This window comes from Erigeron canadensis, chromosome 1 (genome assembly GCF_010389155.1).
Source record: "Erigeron canadensis isolate Cc75 chromosome 1, C_canadensis_v1, whole genome shotgun sequence".
Classification (NCBI taxonomy): Eukaryota; Viridiplantae; Streptophyta; class Magnoliopsida; order Asterales; family Asteraceae; genus Erigeron; species Erigeron canadensis.
In genome coordinates this window covers 32,316,785-32,337,314 of record NC_057761.1, presented here as the reverse complement: position 1 = coordinate 32,337,314, position 20,530 = coordinate 32,316,785, and the positions used below count along the sequence as shown (strand labels likewise).

Here is a 20,530-nt window from a genome sequence, read left to right as displayed (position 1 = left end):
CAGAATCATTACGTGGGATCAAGTGCAAACGGGGTACATAATCAATCCATTAAGCAAAAAAGACATAAAAGCAAAAAAGCAAAAAGTATGGAATCAAAAGATAAACAGAAGCTTAATCAAGATCCCAATGTTCCTTGACCATAATCTGATCGAGACCTAAAGCAGGGGCTTGCAAACAAATTCTAGGTGTGCCTTTTTGAGCTGAAGCTCGGAAAGCGATGCAGCTTGGTTGTGTTCAACCCACTTGGTTGTTTTAGCAATGGTGTTCTCGATTAGCTTCAGGGTGTCGGTGTTGATCACCTTCTTCTTCTTGATCTTAGTATTACTATTATTTTTTATCTTATTCTTCATATTGTACAAGCAGTCCTCCAAATCATTATATGCATCCACTTTCTTCTTGAATTGTTGGTCCTCAAACTTGTACCTCTGAGCATCATTTACCATCTTCTCGATTTGATCCTTAGAGAGACGTCCATTCTGGTCCGTTATGGTGAGTTTCTCCATCTTACCGGTAGATATTATACCGGCAGTAACTGTAAGTATACCATTAGCATCTATTTCAAAGCATACCAAAACTTTCTCGACACCTTTGGGGGCAGGTGGTATTCCAGAAAATGTGATACCTCCTAAGAAATAGTTATCGGTACATCTGGCTCTTTCACCTTGATATACCATGACAGATATAACAGATTGGTTATCCTCAGATGTATGGTAAGTTCTGGAATTACTTGTAGGTATTGAAGTGTTACGTGGAATCACAACATTCATTATGCCTCCCTTTACATCGACACCCAGTGACAAAGGAGTAACATCTGAGAGTACCAAGTTTTGAACGGCATTACCACTTAAGTTTGCAGCCATAAGGGCTGCACCATATGCAACAGCTTCATCAGGGTTCACGCTCTTGCATAACTCTTTGCCATCAAAATACTCCTGCAACATATGTTGGACCTTCGGTATCCTTGTTGAGCCACCAACAAGAATCACCTTGTTTACACGTGATTTCTCCATCTTAGCGTCACTTAAACATGTCTCCACAGTCTCAATGCACTTAGTGAAAGAATCAATGTTGAGCTCTTCAAATTTAGCTCGACTGAATTTCATACAAAAATCAATCCCATCATGCAAGCAATCTACTTCGATTGAGGTCTGAGTATTGGATGAAAGGATCCTTTTGGCTTTCTCACAAGCACGTCTCAACCTCCCCAATGCTTTTTGGTTCTTAGTCAAGTCCTTATTCCATTTCCTATTAAATTCCGAAACACAATGTTCCACCATACGGTTGTCAAAATCTTGACCTCCCAAATGAGTGTCACCCGCAACAGCTTTCACCTCAAAAGCACCCTTTTCAGCAACATTCATTATAGAGACATCAAAGGTTCCACCACCCAGATCAAAGATGAGCAAATTCATGTTGCCGATTATATCAGACTTATTGTCTAGACCATACGCAATTGCAGCTGCTGTAGGCTCGCTTATTATGCGAATGACATTTAATCCTGCAATTGCACCAGCATCCTTTGTTGCTTGAAGTTGTAACTCATTAAAGTAAGCTGGGGCTGTTACCACGGCATTTTTCACGGCTTTCCCAAGATATGCCTCAGCAGATTCTTTCATCTTGCCAAGAATCATAGATGAAATTTCTTCTGCCAAAAATTCCTTCTCTTGACCTCTGTAGGTGACAACAATCTTTGGTTTGTCCGCAGAGCCGCCTTTTATGACCCTAAAAGGCCACAGCTTCATGTCTTCTTGAACTTGAGGATCACTGAATTTTCTTCCAATCAGCCTTTTAGTATCTGTAAATCCAATTTTAGTTAAAGCAACAGCTAGACAGGAAAATAAACAATACGTCCATATGAAAACAAAATTACTGCATTAAACTACCCTCAAAGAAATTGTTAACCACCAAACGGAAACTAGCTAATTGAGTCCTTGAAATGAGTTTTTCTAAACACATATACACCAACTTACTATTTTTGGTGAGTCAACTTGGGATAATAGGTTAACCCGGTAACCCAAACTATTCTATTCTACCTGAAACATCCTAACCCGATTTTCCAGGTTGGATTGTGGGTCGAAACATAATAATAAAGAATATTCAACTAGAAGAATACCCACACGATGTGGCGGTGTGATGGCGGCGGCGATGGTGGAGGAATGAAGGTGACAGGTAGCGGTAATGGTAGCGTGCGGTGGTGGCGAAGCCAGTGTTTTGAGTTAGGGAGGGCCAATTTTATTTTATTTTTACTTTACCAAACTACTTAAAACAACAATATAAGAAAAACAACAACATAAAAAACTACCGATAAATCATAATAAGAAAGGCATACAACAAAACATGAAAATTGTTGCTAAATAACAACAAAAAACATACATAAAACAACTTTTTATTCAATTAATAGAAAATAGTAGCAAGTATTTATTGAATAACCAATCTTTAGATATAAACTTTTTTTTTCCAAACATTTAATTCTTGATTATAAATTACAAAAGTCTTTTATAATTGCCCTTAAAAATTAAAGAATTAATTAATGTAAGTCCATAATAATTTAAATAAGAACAACAGGAAAAAAATAAATGCATGTAAAAAAAGGGAAAAACATTCGAACATGGAGTATGTATAACTATCAGTGTCAAACACTCTAAGACTCAAACTTAACTAAAATAAATATGGCATTATTGGTCTTTTACTCTTTTTATAACTTTTTTCAATATTCAAGACTACTGAACGCAATTGCCCGTTAAAGTTATGAAATTTCAAAAGTAGGATGGGCCATATGAGGTTTGTAGGGTGAGCCTTGGCCTTCCTGCAGGTATAGTGTGGCTAAGCCACCGTGGTGGCAGTGACAAGTGGGTGCTGGTGGGGGTGGTTGTGGCGGCGATTGGTGATGGTGACAACAGTAGTGTAAATTATTGATGTAATATGGTTTGATGAACTGTTAAAAGTTAAAAACTTACTGCTCGAGAATACACCCCTTGTTTTCCATTTCATTTTCTATTAAAACATGAAAAAACAGAAAACGCATTCAAATCTTAGTTTTCCAAAAATGTTTTCCAAGAAAACAACAAACATTGTTTTCCAAAAAAAAAGCAAACATTGTTTTCCACTATAGAAAACTTGAAAACACTTTTTTATTGTTTTCGCTTTTCATTTTATAAATTTAAAAAACCTCATATTATATTAATAATCCCCCTACATCCCCTGCCCGACACCCCCACCCCCTCTCCATCTTCAACCTCCCACTTAACCAAGTATATTATAATATGTATTTTTATATGGAAAATGAAGATAACATTTTCTAGTTTTGAACACGTTTTTAAAATCTTCATTTATTTTTTATTTGTTTTTTAGAAAAAGATAACTCATTCCATTTTCTAGGAAATTAGAAATCGAAAACTAAAAACATTTTCCACATTTAAACGCGCTGTAAAAAAATAAATTTGTTTTATAATATATCCATCCATCTTCAACTGATTACGATAAATACAAATACCAACATTCACAATAAACTATAAAATGTATATATTATAAAAATTGTAAGAGGAGAAACATCTAACTACATAAGCAAATTTAGTTATCCGTTATTATAATCGTACTAACCAAAAATAGTGTTACAAGGGTTGGTCGCAAGTTTATTCTTGGCGCCATCACCAATGAGACGTTCCGAGTCATGAAAAGCAACACAAGACGGTGTGGTTCGGTTGCCTTGATCGTTGGGTACGATTTCAACACGACCATTCTTCCAAACAGCAACACACGAATATGTTGTTCCTAGGTCAATGCCGATCGCTACCTCCCCCTCCTTTTGTTTTCCGTCCTCCATTACTTTCAAGATGGAGTAATTAGTTGTGAGTTTTATTATTAGATTTTTTATATATAATGCAAACTTTGATTAACCTTGACATTAAAAGATTGATAAATACAGATATAACTTAACTCTAAGAGATATATATGTAATATTTGACGTACATTAATAAAACTCTAGATTTTATATATGAATATAGATATAGATATATCTTTATTGTTGTAATTAATATACTTATACTTATGTCAACTAATAAACCATATAATATTTGATCTTCCTAAATATTTACTATATATGATTTTCTTCCTAAATTGTAGCTATATTAAAAGTTAGATCAATTTTAATCACAATGAATCGGATTACGATTGGTACGCAAATCTTAATCTTCTATAATAAAGTAATAGGGATCGATCGGTTAAAGGTTTCCAAGTACGAAAGTATGAATCTTAACATTTAGTTAGGATTACTATTGATACCTACATTCTTATCAGTACGTATATAGCAATTAAATTTTGTTTTTTTTATATCTATAATACTTTTTCATTATATTAATTTTTCAGTTTTACATTATTGCATGTATATACTTGAATTTAGTTCTTTCATAATTTTAATTACATTCTTTATATTTGAATTCACTGGTTTCTTTATTTACATTTTTCTTAGAAGTACATATATTTAGTTTTATCTTTAGTTGTCGACCATAAATAATTCGTGTATTTGACACGGGTCTAAATCTAGTACCTTTCAAATCATAACTATGAATTAGTGTTCAAACATTAAAAAATCATATATAATAGTTAGATAATTAGATTAAATAATAATTATCATAATCATTACTAATTATTATGATTATAAAATAAGAATTATTTTAGAACTTGAAGACAATAAAGGATTTCATGAACATGTATACTAATCATGAATTACAAAGGATGCAAATTTTAGACTTGATCTGGTACAACAAAATTTATATACATACATAAATAAAAATTGATAATAAGATATATAAAAATAATCCGTAGATAATAATACTAGTATAAAAACAAGTATACTCCTCTTATTAATGTAGAATGAATGACGAATAACAACTCACCTGCATGGCACGAAGTTAAAACCCTGCAACGCACAATATCAAAGCTAATGTGTTTCCGTCCTTAAATATAAATGAAACGAACCTATTAATGATATATTGATTTTTACTTAGACATTTAAAGGTTCAAATTCAAATACACTAAATAACGCAAGTATTTCAATATGACAATTGAAACCCCGTAACACGACACCTGCATTTTACTAGTAAGTATGATAAACATTCATTAATTATAGCTAACCGAGAGCTCGTAAGTTTCCACACAAGTCAAACTTCAAACTTGAACTATATATCTGAAGTTTTTTAAGCAATAGAAACATTCGTGGTCAATATGCAATTTCAAGAAACATTCGTGGTCAATATGCAATTTCAAGAAACTTCCGTGGCAAATTTTTAATCCTGGGTTTCACTTTAGGGTTAAGTTTTTCTGCAAATTCAGCCTCAAATTTTCAGCAATCTTCTACGCCTATATTCAATTCAATTCAATTCAATTCAAGTAAGAAGATATAACACATTTCAATTCTTTTATTATTCAATATATATATATATATATAATACAAAAATATATATAGAGTTTATGTAACATATATAAAAATAAAATAAATGGGTAGATATAGTGATGATGATGAAGATGAAACATTTTATTATCGTTATTCATCTGTAACAACTCCCCAACAACAACAACAACCTTCTTCATCGTCTGACAAAACCTTAAATTTAAGGAAACCCAGTTCGAGTGGGGGTGGGAGTGGGGGACTAGCCCCGTCGAAATCGACGGTTTACGTAAGCAACTTAGATTACGGGTTAACGAATTCGGATGTGTTTACGATATTTTCAACATTTGGTAAAGTAGCTAAGGTGACTATATTGAGAGATAAGGTAAGTAGAGAGAGTAAAGGTGTAGCCTTTGTGTTGTTTGTGGGACGAGAGGATGCCGTGAAGGCGGTGAAAGGGATTGATGGGAAGGTGTTGAATGGACGGACGTTGAGGGCGAGTATAGCTGCGGATAACGGGAGGGCGACGGAGTTTATTAAGAAGAGGGTTTATAAGGATAAGAGTAGGTGTTATGAGTGTGGTGAAGGTGGGCATTTGTCATATGAGTGTCCGAGAAATAAGTTTGGGAAGAGGGAACGGCCGCAGCCTAAAAAAGGACGGAGAGACGGTGACGATGGTGGTGGTGGTGGTGGCGGCCGGGGTGGTGGATTTGGAAGGTTTAAGAACAAGGAGGAGTGGGGTGGAGAGGATGATGGTGATGATGATGGTGGTGGTGATGAGGTGTTTGAAGATGATAATTGGGCGTCGGTTGTGGATAATGAAGCTGATGAGAGGTTGTTAGGTGGTGGAGATGGTAGTCGTGGAGATGGAAGTCGGAAGAAAGGGAAGAGAGAAAAGATGAAGAAAACGAGTTATTTTAGTGACGAGAGTGACAAAGAGGATTGATTTAAAGACCAAGGCAGAGATATAAAGGTACGGTTTTTTTCGTTCTGTTTCATGATTAATGTAATAGGGCTTGCGATTTTTGTAGAATGTACCGTTAGGCACTCATTTCATGATATATCTACTAGTAACTCTGTGTACTGCATTTTGATTCACAGTGTTGTGTTAAAAGTAAATCAAATTTCTCTTAATTTTAGGTGTAAATATAGATGTCCCTCGAGGGAATCTGGACAAAGTGGAGACTGTGGAGTCTTGACTGCACAGACGTTGCTGCTGACTAGTTAGTCTTTCAACTTTCAAGTGCTTCATGTAATCTTTTTTCAGTTATGCATGATGGTCTTAAATGAATTTAGTATGTCAAGACTGTTTGTTTTAAGTGTTACTTCAGGATCTTCCATTATATCAAGAGTACATACTTCTGTTGAATCTGTTTCAATATGTAAAAGCTCATAGCATAAGATTTTCACGTTGCCACTATAATCTGTGGGTAGGCGGTCTGCTGCAAACACAAAAACACATTTACTTATATACGAAGTAGATGTTATGTTTTATTTCTAACATGTTACATCATACGAATATTTAGCCTAAGTAGATGTTATGTTTTATTTCTAACATGTTACATCATACGAATATTCATGTTGCCACTATAATCTGTGGGTAGGCGGTCTGCTGCAAACACACAAAGTAGATGTTATGTTTTATTTCTAACATGTTACATCATACAAATATTTAGCCTAAGTAGAACCAGCAAATTAAACACTTTGAAAGTTGCTCAAAGTCTACTTTTAAAGCATACATGCTCCACAATTTTTCTATCTGGAAATTTCTCTAATAATTTAAGTAATATAATATGGAAACTTTAAATGCCAAGAGTGTTTGAGAGACAACCCAAACCCTGCATACCCTGTTTTAACATGAACTCATTTTCAATTGCAGAAACTGTCCACCAACCCATATTGCCACCTTGACCTTTAAATTTATTTCCAAATCATCAGGTTGAATATATCTATAGATAAAAGAATTCTCCTCGTGGTAAAGGTGTTCAACAAGTATCTATTTGCACTTGCAACTTTTGTAAATTTGACAGATCCATTACTCAGATATTATTATGTTGAAAACCACTATTGGTTATGGAACTCGCCTGACCCGCCCATTTTGCCACTTCTAACACATCGCAGTTCTTAATCACCAAGTGATTTCACCTTTAGATAAGAAGATTCTGCCTCATCATAAAGTCAAAGAGTATATGCTTGCTCGTACAATTGTTTTGAATTTGTCATCATTTCAAGTTTTCAACAGATATTGTAATATTGAAAACCACAACTAGTTAATGTTGGATGACTCTGACCCAACTCTTATTAGGTTCTTTTAATTACATGGTACACAATACGTAATTAAACGCCAATATATCTCTATATAGTATATCTTTAGCTTGTTTCTCGTGATTTCTGCATAATACAACAAATGTATTAGAACATCCAAACACAACAATAAAACACAAACTTTTTTCCGTTAGAACGTAAATTATGAGTCTGGTAATTAGGGATCGAAGAATGTAGAAAAATAATAATATATCAATTTAAGTGCAGATATAAGTATTTACCATCATCTCATGATCTCCCATTATCTCTTCTATAACCTCTAGTAATGGTTTATCGGCACTGTTGGGTACAACAGCTGCAAACACTGCTCCTGATAATCCTGTGTACATTCAGAACAACATAAGCAATGCAAATTTTTTTCGATGTTGTTTGAAGTGTTTTTATTTACAACTACCATTTGCGAACCAAATAAAATTGATGATTTTAAGTCGAAGATATCCAGATTAATACCAACAGATTTGACCCGAAAATTCAAATGCGAACTTTTTAGAAAGGAAAGTATTTACACAAATACTGCACATTTATAATTTATCCCAAATGGGCTGAATTTTACCAGATTCTGGAAAAGCATCAATGAACATCATCATCTCCTCTCCTGTAAGACCAGATAAAAAGCAGATCCGTGGTAACGATTTTGCAATCTGAAAAGTACAATTTGTATCGATTGTCAAGTACAATAAACTTCAACAGTAACAGAAGCAGCATCACAAGGTTGTTAATATGATGCAAGGATGCAACACAACTTATTTGTATCATGTCATTTTGCTGACAATGTTTTAAATGACACATTGTTTCTTTATCTCTATCACTTGATATATGTTTTTTTCTTTCTTTTTTCTGAGAAGCGTCACAGCAGTTATCAACGATAGTGCATTCATATGATGGGTAGTAGACAAACCTTGGAAGCTTCAAGATTTGGCTGTTTGGTATTTATAGCTTCCCAGAGAGAGCCCGTCAACATGTCTTCAGTGCAAAAGATAACCTAGTTAAACACGCAAGTTTCTAGTGTTGATCAAACATAGATGAATCGTATAACAAACAGATTATCCAGATTCTCTGTGTCCCAAAAGAAGTTTGACATTTGACTTCTCGGTGCCAAATTAGCTTAACTATGGACTATAAGTCTGATAAAGGTAATTTTAGGCTGTATATTCAGAAAATGAAGAACTTTGATATGACATAGTACCTCTAGGAATTCACCTTCCAGCTCTTTCAAAAACTTCTGTACCTGCAACAACAAAATGTGTTATCAGGTTACATACGATTTTAGACTTTTAGGTTGTCTTTTATTATTTTCTCAGTTCCATACTTCCATCTCCAGTTATCCCCAGAACATGGAGATTGAACCTATAAGATGAAAGCCTACAAAGACAAACCTTCAAGTCTCAGGGCACTGTAAGAAAAGTGAAAAACAAAGGCGTGTATGTTTTATCAGTAACTTTTTAGATATGAGAATGTATTCCTTCAAATCGACACAAGAGAACAGACTCTGTTGTTATTGATGAGATAAACATGTTAAATGAGTTTATAAGTAGTTGCTCAAATTCTGACCAAAATGTTAATCTGCTTTCGTACTAAAGATATGATCAACGACCGATTTAATTTCTATCTCCGCATAAAAAGAACAATTGAAAGAAGATTGATCCATTCAAGTTACCTGCACAACTTCATCGACTTGAAAACCAATCAATAACAAAGCCTGCAAATACAAGATTACACATTCCTTAATCCTTATACTACTCACTAAACGTCCATATTGACTACTTGTCACTGGAAGCAAATTCAAACGTTCTTTAAATTTTAAATGACTGGTATGGAACTAACCACAACTTACTGGTGGACCAAAAGTAGGATCATCAGGATTTAATGGAACAAACTTAGAATCTTCCATCAACTCAGACACTGGTTCTATACAAAATATCAAAATTTAAGCAAAATGACTGATACTGCACGGAAAAGTTTAGAACCAAAGCATATATATACATACATATATCAAATTTTCTTAAGAATCCAGAATAGCACTGCAGCAATAAGTAGTATATGTCAAACCTTCAGGAGCTGCTTTGAGGAGGTGTCTGAGCTTCAGTCCATTGTGAGTAGGTGTGGTTTGAGGTTGAAATGATGATGAAAACTTGAAAACAGTCAATGGGGTTGAAAGATTTGTATGTTTAGATTGGGTCAAGTAGACCTTGCTACTGGTCATGAAAGCAGAAGAAGCCATTTGAGATGAAGGAAGGTGATCATCATATCTTCTTTCTATCCTTTGGCTATGGCTTTATCATGTGTGATGGGTTCTTTTGTCAGATTTTTCACTTTTGATCCTCCTATTTTGTTTTAGGTGTCAAATGAGGGATCTTGTATTAGACTACCTGATATTTACTCGTTTCAACATTAAAAGTTAAAACTTACCATCTTAGTCCTTACATTGTGTTCTTGAGTTTTTGTAAGGAAGGAAGAGAAAAGAATCCAAGTGATTTTAAAATAAGTTGGGTTCTTGAGGTTTTTTTTTAAGGTTGGAAAGGAAATGATTTGATATGAATTGAAAGGAAACTTTAGTTGTTTTTGTTTAAAAACTTTTCCTTTCATTATTGGGATGATTTGGACGGATATTATCTCATCTCATCTCTTCTTATCGTATCATATCATTTCTTTTCTTATCAAGTTGAACTCAAGAATATAACGTTAGAGAACGTGGCTATTTTTCTCCGCGCTTCATTGCATTCATGTCTTTTTGTGTGTTTAGAAAAGGGTAAAAAAACTAAATATAAGTCTTAAAAAAAACATCATATAGAAATGGATTAAAAGTGAAAATAAAATTAATTTTGGATATAAAATAGTTGATCTGAAACTGAAAGTTATATAGTATATGCCTATACAGTAAAACCTCTATAAATTAATAATGTTGGGACCGAGGTTTTTTATAAACTTATCGAGATATTATTATATCGATAAATTAATAAATTATTAATTTAAAGATGTCCATATATGACTTTCAAATTTTCCCTTTTTATTTTCCATTTTCAATTTATGTTCACACATTAAATTGAATGAACTTGTCAAGTTCATTGTTTTTAAATTAAAGATAGTTTAATGTACATCATTCTAGATTTGTCACTATAAAATGCCCAAGGGTAAATTTTAAAGTCACATCAACTATGCCTTCTAAACTAAAAGGTGTAAAGAAATCAATCATGACAAATCAACAAAGAAAAATGTTATGCAAGTATAAGAGAGATCATCAAGGGCGTACTTAACAAGATTTGGTGTTGTGGGTTGACAAAACGTTCGATCAGAAAGTTAGCCAAACTACAATATCAAAAGCTCTCAAGAGATCATCGGCAACAACATTCCACAACTTTTTGTTACCATACGAGAAGACAATGCTTAACTCTTAAATGCAATGAGAAAATTTAAAGATGAACTCAATATAGATTCCAAGTTAAAAAAAACAAGTGACTATAGATTCATTGTTTAGACAATGTTAGAATTTTGAAATATTTAAGAATTTATTAATTTATATTTTTATTGGGACTAATATATTTATATTGGGGTTCCAAAAAAGTTGTTATCTTATTATTTTATTGATTGGGGTCCAATATTATACTGGTCCCAAGTTGGGACCGGACAAATTATTAATTTTATCGAGGTTATTAATTTATCGAGTATTAAATTATAGAGGTTCTACTGTACAAGGAATTGATATTTGATAATTTTCCAATTAATAAGTGAATCTTAAGAGTTTAATACATATATTTATAGTCCATTTACACGCGTTATATGTTAGTTTAATAGTTACGAAAGTTTTGCGGTGATGGGTGATGGTGGCGTGCGACGGTAGCAATGTAATGACGACAGTGATTGGTGATGGTGGTGACGGTGGAGGCTATTGGTGGTTGGCGGCAGTGATTGACGGCAATGGCAGTGGTTGTGGCAATTGGCAACGGCGGTGGTAGTGACGTCAATTGATAATTTCAGTAAATTAGTACAATTAATTTTAACAACTTCACATAAAAATTAGAAGTAAACCAAGAGGGTATTTTGGGATTAAAAAAAGGGAAATGATAATCGTACGACACTTATTTATCCATCTACCACTACTACGCATCATATGTTTGTACTGTCTGCTATATCAGTTGGACAGTGTGGTACATTATCAAAGATACGTGGTACAAATATGGGTTCTTTTAAAAAAAAGTGTTTAAAAAATAAGTGTCTGAGGATTGTTTTTTTTTTATTTATATAAAGTAGTATAGAAATTCTATTTTAAATTTTAATTTATTTGATAATTTGATGTTTGTAAATTCATTTTTTTAATTTAATTTTTTTTGATAATTTTTAAACTATTCCTAAACATAGTTAAAAAAATAAAAATAAAAAAAAAAAAGGAAGAAGAAATATTGATGCGTGCAATTCTATCTAACCTTTGGATTAATTCTTTCCCCAACATTGCCCCACCCAGTACCACCCTACCCACCAAACCCACCAAAATTGATTGCAGAAAGCCAAAATGAATGATCTTCGATTTTCCAAACTCAATTAACTCCGCGCACTGCAAACTCCCATTTCACTCTCTATTTTGACTTTTGTTTTTGTCAACGATCTATGTTCAAGTAAGATTTTTTATGTTATTATTATTTTTTTAGTTTATTAATCTTATCAACATTTTTCAAATAAAGTTTATATTTTTCTTTCTGGGTTTATTTTGAATGATATAGTTGTAGAAAGATATTGTGTAATTCATGAGATACATATAAAATATGAATATATTTTATATATGTATATGCTACTAGTCCAAGATTCATTAGGAGTTATTTGGTAGTATTTAGCTTAGGCTTAACTTAGCTTATTTTGGCTAATTTGAGTTTGGCTTATACTCGATGAGCGCGTATATCGAGACTTATGATACTTGTGTTTTTCTAAGCTTATAAGTCAGATAGTAGGCCACAAAAGATGCGCTTAAGCCGAATGAAAACAAGCCACTTTTATGATTGCGTTTTGCGGTATATTGTCTTGTTATGTGTTTTTGGCAATGTATGCAGCCTGTCGAAATGGTTGATTTTCTGGTAAACCATTTGATAAAGAAATGATTATCTGCATTGAAACCACCAATTTGCAAACAGGGTCCTCAAAACCTGGAAGCCTTGTTTCCTATTTAGGGTTTTGTGGTGATATCTATGTAGAGATATATGTAATTTAGGTGGTTTTATGGTTCAATAGTAGAACTTTAAGAAATGTGTTGCATTGGTTGAGCAAATAGACATTTGTACATTCATTTATCATATTGGTTTGGGGCCCTAAATGTCCTAGGCAATTCAGCTATAAGAGCATGTCGTTGCGAAATAATAGTATTATAATTTCCAGCTATGGCGTCACTTTGTACCAGTTTCCATCATCAAGTTTTTATCTTTTTTTTTTTTTTTTATTGAGATGGGTTTCATCGTAAGCCCAAACATAGTTAGTTAAAACATTGTCCAACATCCCTAGATATGCTTGACTCTTCGTTGAAAGATGACAACTTTTGAGATTTTAACTTTGTAATTCGTGATTAAGAAGATTTCAGTTTATTGTAGTAATTAGGCCACTGATTTAGATATACATACATCTCGTTTGATAAACTTTCTTCATGTCACTTACTATGCAATTCTATCAATATCAGAATACATGATTGTTTATACGTATACACATTTGTCTTCCTTTTTTGGAGCAGTGATGATGAGGTACGATCGTCTCTCTCCAAGATGTATGAATGTTCTCCAGTAGATGGCTTTGTAGAGATCTCAGAAGGGTTGGGAAAGATGATAAAATCCTTGGCAAATGAACCCTCAGTGGGTCTTTTCTACGTTCAACAACACACTCACAAGGCAGTCCCAAACCTTGTCAGTCTCAGAAACAATGTTGTAGCTAAATCTCGTGACATCAGTTTACACACAGAAGATACAGAGGATTCAATTACAATGGTGAGATCCATGAAAGAATGTGGCTTTCCAATTGTCGACGATATGTTGAAAGACATCACAAAATCTTTGGCTATCATGTCATCAAAACAACCAAAAAAGGGTTTGATTAGCAGCAGATCGGTGTCAGGATCTTGGGGTCCTGCTTGGGGGAGTACTTATGATGTTGAAAGGTCGAGTAATTATTTATCGTCCGTTTTGAAGTCAGCAAAAGAAAAGGCGACTACTCTTAAGTGGACTCAAGTTGATACCTCTGATTCCGTGGAAGATGGCAAGCATACAGATTATCTAGAAAGTGCAGGGGGAGACCTGTCTGTATCGAGTCACAGTTCAGTTGGGCAACATGAAAAAGATGTGTCAGTTGATGATTTGTTATCAAATCTGTCACGTTCTGAAAATTTTGATGAATTTAAAGCTGATAAAGAGGCAAGATTTGAAGAATGGTTGAGAAGCAACGATACTCATGATGATCAACATAGAGAAGGGACGACTGAATAATTAGTGCTTTTGACTGATTTTGGAAAAGCCTCTAATGTGTAAGTAAAATTGTTGTAATAATTCGAAGAGGTCAAGAAAAGTTTAAGCCAGAAAAACCAGATTAGTTGTGATTGAGGTTATCGTTACCTTGAGTGCTACTTGTATGATGGTGTTTGTGATAATCCCACCAGAATCTTTACACAACTCCGATGTGGTGTTGTATGTACTTAGGAATGTGTTTCCCGTTAGGGGGTTTCCATGTCATATGATATGATGGAATTGAGGATTGAAATGAGTTAAATAAATCAAAATTTTGAGGTGAGCCCCTTTGGCAAAAGTTGATAATTTCTGCAATTCGTTTTTAAAATGTTTGTTGTTCACAAGAAAGATAATACAAAAACAAATTAAAGAAGTAATTTTAGGCATTCACAACTTAGCATACGACCCATATCTATTTCATTCATTGTGAACCTATTCGGCCAACTGCTTTGCTAGTTCTATACTGCCTGAAGTTCCATGCTCTTATCATGAGATGTAATGCCCGTCAACTTTTGATGATTAGTTTGTCACCAGATAATCAAGATTTTGTCTTTTGAAGAAATATTTAGTCTTTTAGGTCTTGCCTACATCCTAGACAAAGAGGGGGCATGCTGCTAATTTTTCCCGCATAAGTCTGGATGGAGCACCACACACATGGAAGTGGAAACAGCAGAATGAAAATGAAGTCGGGTTAAGAAAATACATGATTGACATTTTATCTTGTCTGCAGTCATAAGATTTTAGTAAACTTGTATAATGAGCATTCTGCGTTCCTAATCTTGTTTTACTTCAAGAATTACAAATTTTTTAATTCTGGTTGTGTGCTACCAGTTGATAAAGTTTCTACTATATCCTAGACAAAGAGGGGCATGAATATCTAAAAGTAGAGTGCAACTTGTTTTGCACTTCTTCCCCTTGAAAGAACAGATGCTGCTAGTTCTACTCTATATCCACAAGAAGAAGGTCAATAATATATCTATCCATCTAATACTTGTCACCTTGATTTTAAGTTTATACAGCACTATATACTGTTACAGACATGCATCTAAGTACTTCAATAATTCCATCCACATAACAGAAACCTTTCTTTTCTTGAGAAACCCCCAAAGTCTTGTTTCGAAAGGGTATTAACTAATAACAAACTCATAATACAACGCAAATGTAGATTCACGAGGTACAAAACTAAATGAACTGATATGTTGATCTAAACTCAATGGGTCACATGTATACAATGTTTTACAAATACCTACAATTCCTAAACAGCAAATGCAAAATGTGTCATTCTATGGCTATGGTACCTCTATATGCAAGAAAACTCATCATCTGCTACAACATGTTGCCATCTAACTCAGCATTTGGAGGATTAGAACAAGAAATGTTCTGGGTTACTCCAGAATCCACATTTAAGCTTGGAGCAAGATCAGTTATTGATCCAGAACCGGTATTTACAATAGAGGCATTAGTGCCATTAACGACTGATTTGGCCACTGAACCCACATCAGGAGAGCCATTGGAGGCAACGCTACTGGTAGCTACTTTATTAACTTCTACATCTTGATTAATATGAGAGGCACTGGACCCATTGTTACTGCCAACAGCTTTAACTACCACCCCTTCTCTATTGATAGGAGGGAGTGGACCATTGTTGTTGCGCAATATCTTCGCCTTTCTGTAACATGATTGGTTAGCAAGATATTAAGCCACGTGAAGAGTTTGATATACGTAAATACTTGCAGGTAGATCGAGCATACCTAACCAATCTTTTCTTCAAGGCCGATTTAGGCTTTAAGGTTCCTAAAGAATGTAAAAATAAATGTTAGTTTATTAGTTGTGTTAAATGTAAAATGGGTGAAACAGGTCACGTCCAGTTCAAAGCATACGAGTGTTCAAATTGACAAATCATTATAATGTAACAATTTTATTTTAATAAACTTAACACACCATTCATCGATAAAATGGGAAAAACACCATGTTAGAAACACGTTTAGGAGTCAACCAAAATGTGTTACAAGTATAATAATATGTACTTTCCATGCTAGGAAGATAAACAAGTTCTGAAACTTTTCACTTAAGTTTAAAAACCTACCAGATTTAAGAGTCGATGTAGCCAAAGAAGGCTTGCGTTTGCTTCTCTCGGCCTTAATTGAAGAAATGACCTCATCAGCAGCAGGTCCCAAACCTTTTCTTCCAACCAACTTCACTCCAAGCTTTTCACAAAGATAATTTAACCTCATCTCATCTCCTCCTTTCACCTCTCTTAGCTCAAGCACTTGTTCTCTTGATAACAACGCGTAAACATGAAGTTCTTGTTGTTGATTAAAATGGGACTGGAGTTGTTGAAATAACAGATTATTAGAATGCTGTTGATCCGGTCTAGAACCCTCTTGAGCCTTCTTTATGGACCCACTAAACACCACTCGTAAAATCGCCATTGATTTATCATTTGTGTTTTTCTTCTTATAAATAACAGAAAAACTTCCGAACTCCAAATCAGGATCCCTGAATAAATCAGCGAGAAGGGACGCACAAGCATGTGCATTTTTTGATGGATTTTTTTCAATTTTGGCCCTTAGGGCTCGATTAGTAGCATAATGAACAATATTTGCTGCTTCACGTAAGCCGCTAAGAAAAGCCCCATGCATCGTGGCAGGATACCGCCTTGTTGTGGCTTCCCCTGCAAAGAAAAGTCGTCCATCTCCTACACTTTCGGCGATGATATCATAATCATCCCCTGATGCACCCACTGCAACGTTCGAGTATGAGCCTAAACTGAAGGGATCACTTCCCCATCTTGTGCATATGGTTTGTATTGGCTCGGGGACAGTGATTCCTTGTGGTTCGTATATACCTGCATCAATTTACGAATAAAACACTTTATCTGTGAAAAGCTATTCTTTTTAATAGATACATTTGTTAGAGGCGGCTGAATAGACTCATTAATTTCTGAACAGGTCATCTGACGAGTCAATAAGTCAAGAAGGTGACTCAAGAAAAGTCAGATAATGTACCGTTAACTTTTAATGCGTACAACGTTTATATATTTTATTCAAGAAATTAGATTACTATTGTAATAAACATATTTCACATACTATCATTGTTATAATTATATTTAACCCACAAACTATTTAAATTGTTTTTTTTTAAGTTCAACATGACAATGTTTCAGATGAACCAGGGCAAGCCGTTTTGACTGGGCTAAATCTCCCTCTCTGATTCAAAAATCCAGCTTTTAGAGTGTTCATAATGAAGTTTGCAACTAGAAGGTCAAGAAGTTACAAGCAGAAGCACTACGGAAATGCTTATACATTTAAAATACCTTTATAGACAGAAAAGCCACAATTTTTATCAAAAAAATCAAACTAAACTTACACATTGACCATCTTAGGAGTTAGGACAAAATAAATTACCAAAAGAGTATATATATACCTCGAAGAATTTGAAGAACTCGTGTGACAGCATCAGTGGGTGGCATGCTTTCAAACGAATGAGCAGCCTCTCCTGCTACCAAGGCCATCAAAACTGGACCACCAGCTACAGTTGCATAGCTATAGAACAAAAAGAACTCACCACGGCGGCTAGGATCTTCAGAGAGATGCCCAAACATGTCAAGATCACTCCCCCAAAATAGCTGAGGAAAAAGCATAGCAACCTTATTCAGCAAACCGAACCCTAGCCTATTTATCCCATCAAGCTTTCTTTGAGGCAGCTCAGGGTTAAACTTAATCGAACCGCTTTTTAACACCCCAAGAGGTACAGTACACAAAGCAACATCCCCTTCATAAACCTGGCCACCAGCAACCACCACCTGCACCCCGTCACTACCATACCGAATAGCATTAACCGTTTTCTCATACTGAATAGGCACGTTCTCAGCTAACGCCTGAACTAACCGAACATTCCCACCAGGCAGAAAACAATGGTCTCCTCCCATATCATACGGGTCATCTTGATCCCAAAACGCTAACGAAAGCCTCGAAACCAAACCTGCATTAGCATACTCCAGATTCGCAAGATGCCAGTTAAACAAACCCATCTCCTCCAAATTCGAAGGTTCACCATCAATCTGCCAAAACGTCTCCAACGCAGCACCAAGCGAAACATCTTGCGAAACCTCACCCATCAACTGCCTAAGCTTACTCGCCTTATCCAAAAGCTGATTAAACGCAACCTCAACTTTCCCATCAACCTCCGAATCAACCGGTTGACCATCCACTCTATAAATCGGACATTTATCCCTAATCTTATGTAAGCTATACGACAACTGCCTAGCCAAAATCCCTAACGGATTCCCATGCGTACCCGTCAAAACACTCCCTCCCAAATCAGCAAACGCAACCCTATTCCCGCCTTCCATTTTCTTACTATAAACCCTCCCGCCCGCCCTTTTCCTACCTTCCAAAACCGTAACCTTATACCCAAAACTCATTAACTGTCTAGCAGCAGCCAAACCCGATAGCCCCGCCCCAATCACAATCACACTCCCTGCCCCACTCCCTGAACTAAAAATCCTATCTTTAATAACGGGTGCCACTCCGAAATTAATATAACCGTGCGAAACTAAATAATTATAAGCAGAATCCAACAATTTAACACAATGTGAAGGCACAACATCAAGAAACATATCTTTAGTAACCCAATTAAACACATTTTCTCTCCACTTTGTAATAATATGATTCCTAATCAATATATAATTAACCTGTTCGATACCGCCGATAACCGAGACAACGCCGGCATCGATTTCTTGTTCAGTTAAAATATCAGCAGGGAAACCAGCAGTTAAAGCAAGTAAAGCTTCAGAAGTAGCTTCTTTATTTATAACAATTATTTCATCAGATACATCTATTTTATTACTATTTAAATTATTAGGGTTTGAATTTGAATTAGAATTAAAATTATTAGTATTATTGGGGGGTGGGGCATTGGGATTGAATACCTGATTAGAAGAAGGTCTGCCACGACGTCGTTTTCGGGGGATGCCGAGTGAGAGTAATCGGTTAACATTACTGTTAGGGTTAGGGTTATGGTCGGATTGGGGAAGATGGAGTGTAAATTGTAATGGGTTTTGAGTGGTGTTTTGTGGTAGTTGGTTTTCAGTTGCCGGATTCATTATGTGTGTGTTTGTTTGTGTTATGAGTTTAAAGAATAATGTTTATATATCATGTAGATAAAAATTTGTCTCATATGTGCACTGCATTATTTTATACGGGTACGAGCATGGTAACCGCATAATGTGGCGGCGGTAATGGGTACGATAGTCTAGTATTGTCAGTGATAGTATTATTTCTAGTGGTGGCGGTGTCAAGTCTCAAATGTTGTAGGTTGATGTAAAGATAATAGTGAAATCTTTAAAAAGATAAAGGATTAAAATGTTAATTATTAAAATAAATGTCAAAGGCAATTCTGGTAATTCAAATATAGAAATTACTAAAAATAAAAAAGGTCATATTACTTTGTAAGAGAGTAGAGATAACAATTAAAGTTAGTTTAGCTATAATAATTTTTGTTTTCTTTTAAATTTTAGCTACTAAACTTTTGTTTTTTCAACATTTGCCACTAATATTGCCACCAACTTATATTAAATTTTTTGATTTTTTGGTTTTTGTCACCAACCGTTGTATTTGTATTCGCTTTTTACCCTTTAAATTTTTGACTTGAGTGGTTAATATCTATGACTTTAAAGACAGAGGTCAATTTTTTTTATTCTTATGTCTTACAAGACTCGATGGTTTTTTTTTTAATCTTAGATAGAACCACTCTTTAATTAGGTTGGGATAATAGTATCTACATTTCAACATCTTCATATACCATAATAGTATTGAAACTCAAAATCATTGAAAAAAGACATTGAGTGGTACTTACTTTTTTTAGATATATAAAATCTAGAAAAGAAGATTTAATTTTTTACTGATAGAAAAACCAAAGAAAATGAACTGTAAAATCTATGCTCAGATAATAGTTTTCTTCTTTACCAATTATTTTTGTCACACTAGTTTTCTAATCACCATCTATATAAGTTGTTACATCACATCTAAGTTGTCACTTCGTGACATATATATAACTTTATATTGTAGTCACTTCAACAAAACCACCAATTATGTGTGAAAATTGAAGACACGCAATAAAACATTTAGGTTGAATAAACTTAGGATTTGTTTACAAAGTTGGTCATAACCATAATTTCGTAAGAATCATTTCGAGACACCTATTTGAGATTGTCCAACCTTCATATTTGAGGCACAAGAATGAAAACAAATACAACATTTTTCATAGCATCACAAATGTCCAACACTCCAACAGAAAGAGTGAATGAATTGGTGATCAGATCTTTTTTAACAAACTTGTGAAGAA

General features: G+C 34.5%; 5 protein-coding genes across 5 annotated transcripts; 2 read left to right on the top strand and 3 right to left on the bottom strand.

Moving 5' to 3' along the window:
• Positions 1–144: 144 nt before the first annotated feature.
• LOC122578141 (heat shock cognate 70 kDa protein-like) lies at positions 145–3,824 on the bottom strand. The gene is made up of 2 exons (XM_043750039.1): positions 3,602–3,824; positions 145–1,796 (listed from the first exon to the last, which is right to left on the bottom strand). Exons 1-2 carry the CDS (start codon positions 3,822–3,824, stop codon positions 157–159), a joined length of 1,863 nt encoding a protein of 620 aa, XP_043605974.1. The 3' UTR covers positions 145–156.
• Positions 3,825–5,472: 1,648 nt separating this feature from the next.
• Positions 5,473–6,617, top strand: LOC122585480 (U11/U12 small nuclear ribonucleoprotein 31 kDa protein). The gene is made up of 3 exons (XM_043757608.1): positions 5,473–6,088; positions 6,134–6,360; positions 6,528–6,617. Exons 1-2 carry the CDS (start codon positions 5,497–5,499, stop codon positions 6,331–6,333), a joined length of 792 nt encoding a protein of 263 aa, XP_043613543.1. The 5' UTR covers positions 5,473–5,496; the 3' UTR covers positions 6,334–6,360; positions 6,528–6,617.
• A 975-nt stretch (positions 6,618–7,592) lies between these two features.
• Positions 7,593–9,968, bottom strand: LOC122581059. The gene is made up of 8 exons (XM_043753202.1): positions 9,762–9,968; positions 9,547–9,620; positions 9,370–9,411; positions 8,899–8,940; positions 8,611–8,694; positions 8,266–8,353; positions 7,934–8,031; positions 7,593–7,778 (listed from the first exon to the last, which is right to left on the bottom strand). The coding sequence occupies exons 1-8, from the start codon at positions 9,931–9,933 to the stop codon at positions 7,758–7,760; spliced, it is 621 nt and encodes a 206-aa protein (XP_043609137.1). The 5' UTR covers positions 9,934–9,968; the 3' UTR covers positions 7,593–7,757.
• Positions 9,969–12,291: 2,323 nt separating this feature from the next.
• On the top strand, positions 12,292–14,480 carry LOC122579655. The gene is made up of 2 exons (XM_043751872.1): positions 12,292–12,322; positions 13,420–14,480. Exons 1-2 carry the CDS (start codon positions 12,315–12,317, stop codon positions 14,162–14,164), a joined length of 753 nt encoding a protein of 250 aa, XP_043607807.1. The 5' UTR covers positions 12,292–12,314; the 3' UTR covers positions 14,165–14,480.
• Positions 14,481–15,365: 885 nt separating this feature from the next.
• Positions 15,366–19,299, bottom strand: LOC122585338 (protein FLOWERING LOCUS D). Its single transcript, XM_043757468.1, has 4 exons — positions 17,609–19,299; positions 16,269–17,030; positions 15,934–15,976; positions 15,366–15,851 (listed from the first exon to the last, which is right to left on the bottom strand). The coding sequence occupies exons 1-4, from the start codon at positions 19,287–19,289 to the stop codon at positions 15,509–15,511; spliced, it is 2,829 nt and encodes a 942-aa protein (XP_043613403.1). The 5' UTR covers positions 19,290–19,299; the 3' UTR covers positions 15,366–15,508.
• Between the last annotated feature and the right edge of the window lie 1,231 nt (positions 19,300–20,530).

What these genes read in the sequence shown, in the direction of transcription:
- LOC122578141 (XM_043750039.1), bottom strand. Translation starts at nt 3,824, where the DNA reads ATGGAGGACGGAAAACAAAAGGAGGGGGAGGTAGCGATCGGCATTGAC. An exon ending in CCCTTGTAACACTATTTTTG is followed by an intron (nt 1,797 to 3,601) that starts GTTAGTACGATT and finishes TTGGATTTACAG; the next exon opens with ATACTAAAAGGCTGATTGGA.
- LOC122585480 (XM_043757608.1), top strand. Translation starts at nt 5,497, where the DNA reads ATGGGTAGATATAGTGATGATGATGAAGATGAAACATTTTATTATCGT. An exon ending in TGGTGGTGGTGGCGGCCGGG is followed by an intron (nt 6,089 to 6,133) that starts GTGGTGGATTTG and finishes AGTGGGGTGGAG; the next exon opens with AGGATGATGGTGATGATGAT.
- LOC122581059 (XM_043753202.1), bottom strand. Translation starts at nt 9,933, where the DNA reads ATGGCTTCTTCTGCTTTCATGACCAGTAGCAAGGTCTACTTGACCCAA. An exon ending in AAGTCGATGAAGTTGTGCAG is followed by an intron (nt 8,941 to 9,369) that starts GTAACTTGAATG and finishes TTGTTGTTGCAG; the next exon opens with GTACAGAAGTTTTTGAAAGA. An exon ending in TGATGCTTTTCCAGAATCTG is followed by an intron (nt 8,032 to 8,265) that starts GTAAAATTCAGC and finishes GAATGTACACAG; the next exon opens with GATTATCAGGAGCAGTGTTT.
- LOC122585338 (XM_043757468.1), bottom strand. Translation starts at nt 19,289, where the DNA reads ATGAATCCGGCAACTGAAAACCAACTACCACAAAACACCACTCAAAAC. An exon ending in AGTTCTTCAAATTCTTCGAG is followed by an intron (nt 17,031 to 17,608) that starts GTATATATATAC and finishes AAATTGATGCAG; the next exon opens with GTATATACGAACCACAAGGA. An exon ending in TACATCGACTCTTAAATCTG is followed by an intron (nt 15,977 to 16,268) that starts GTAGGTTTTTAA and finishes TACATTCTTTAG; the next exon opens with GAACCTTAAAGCCTAAATCG.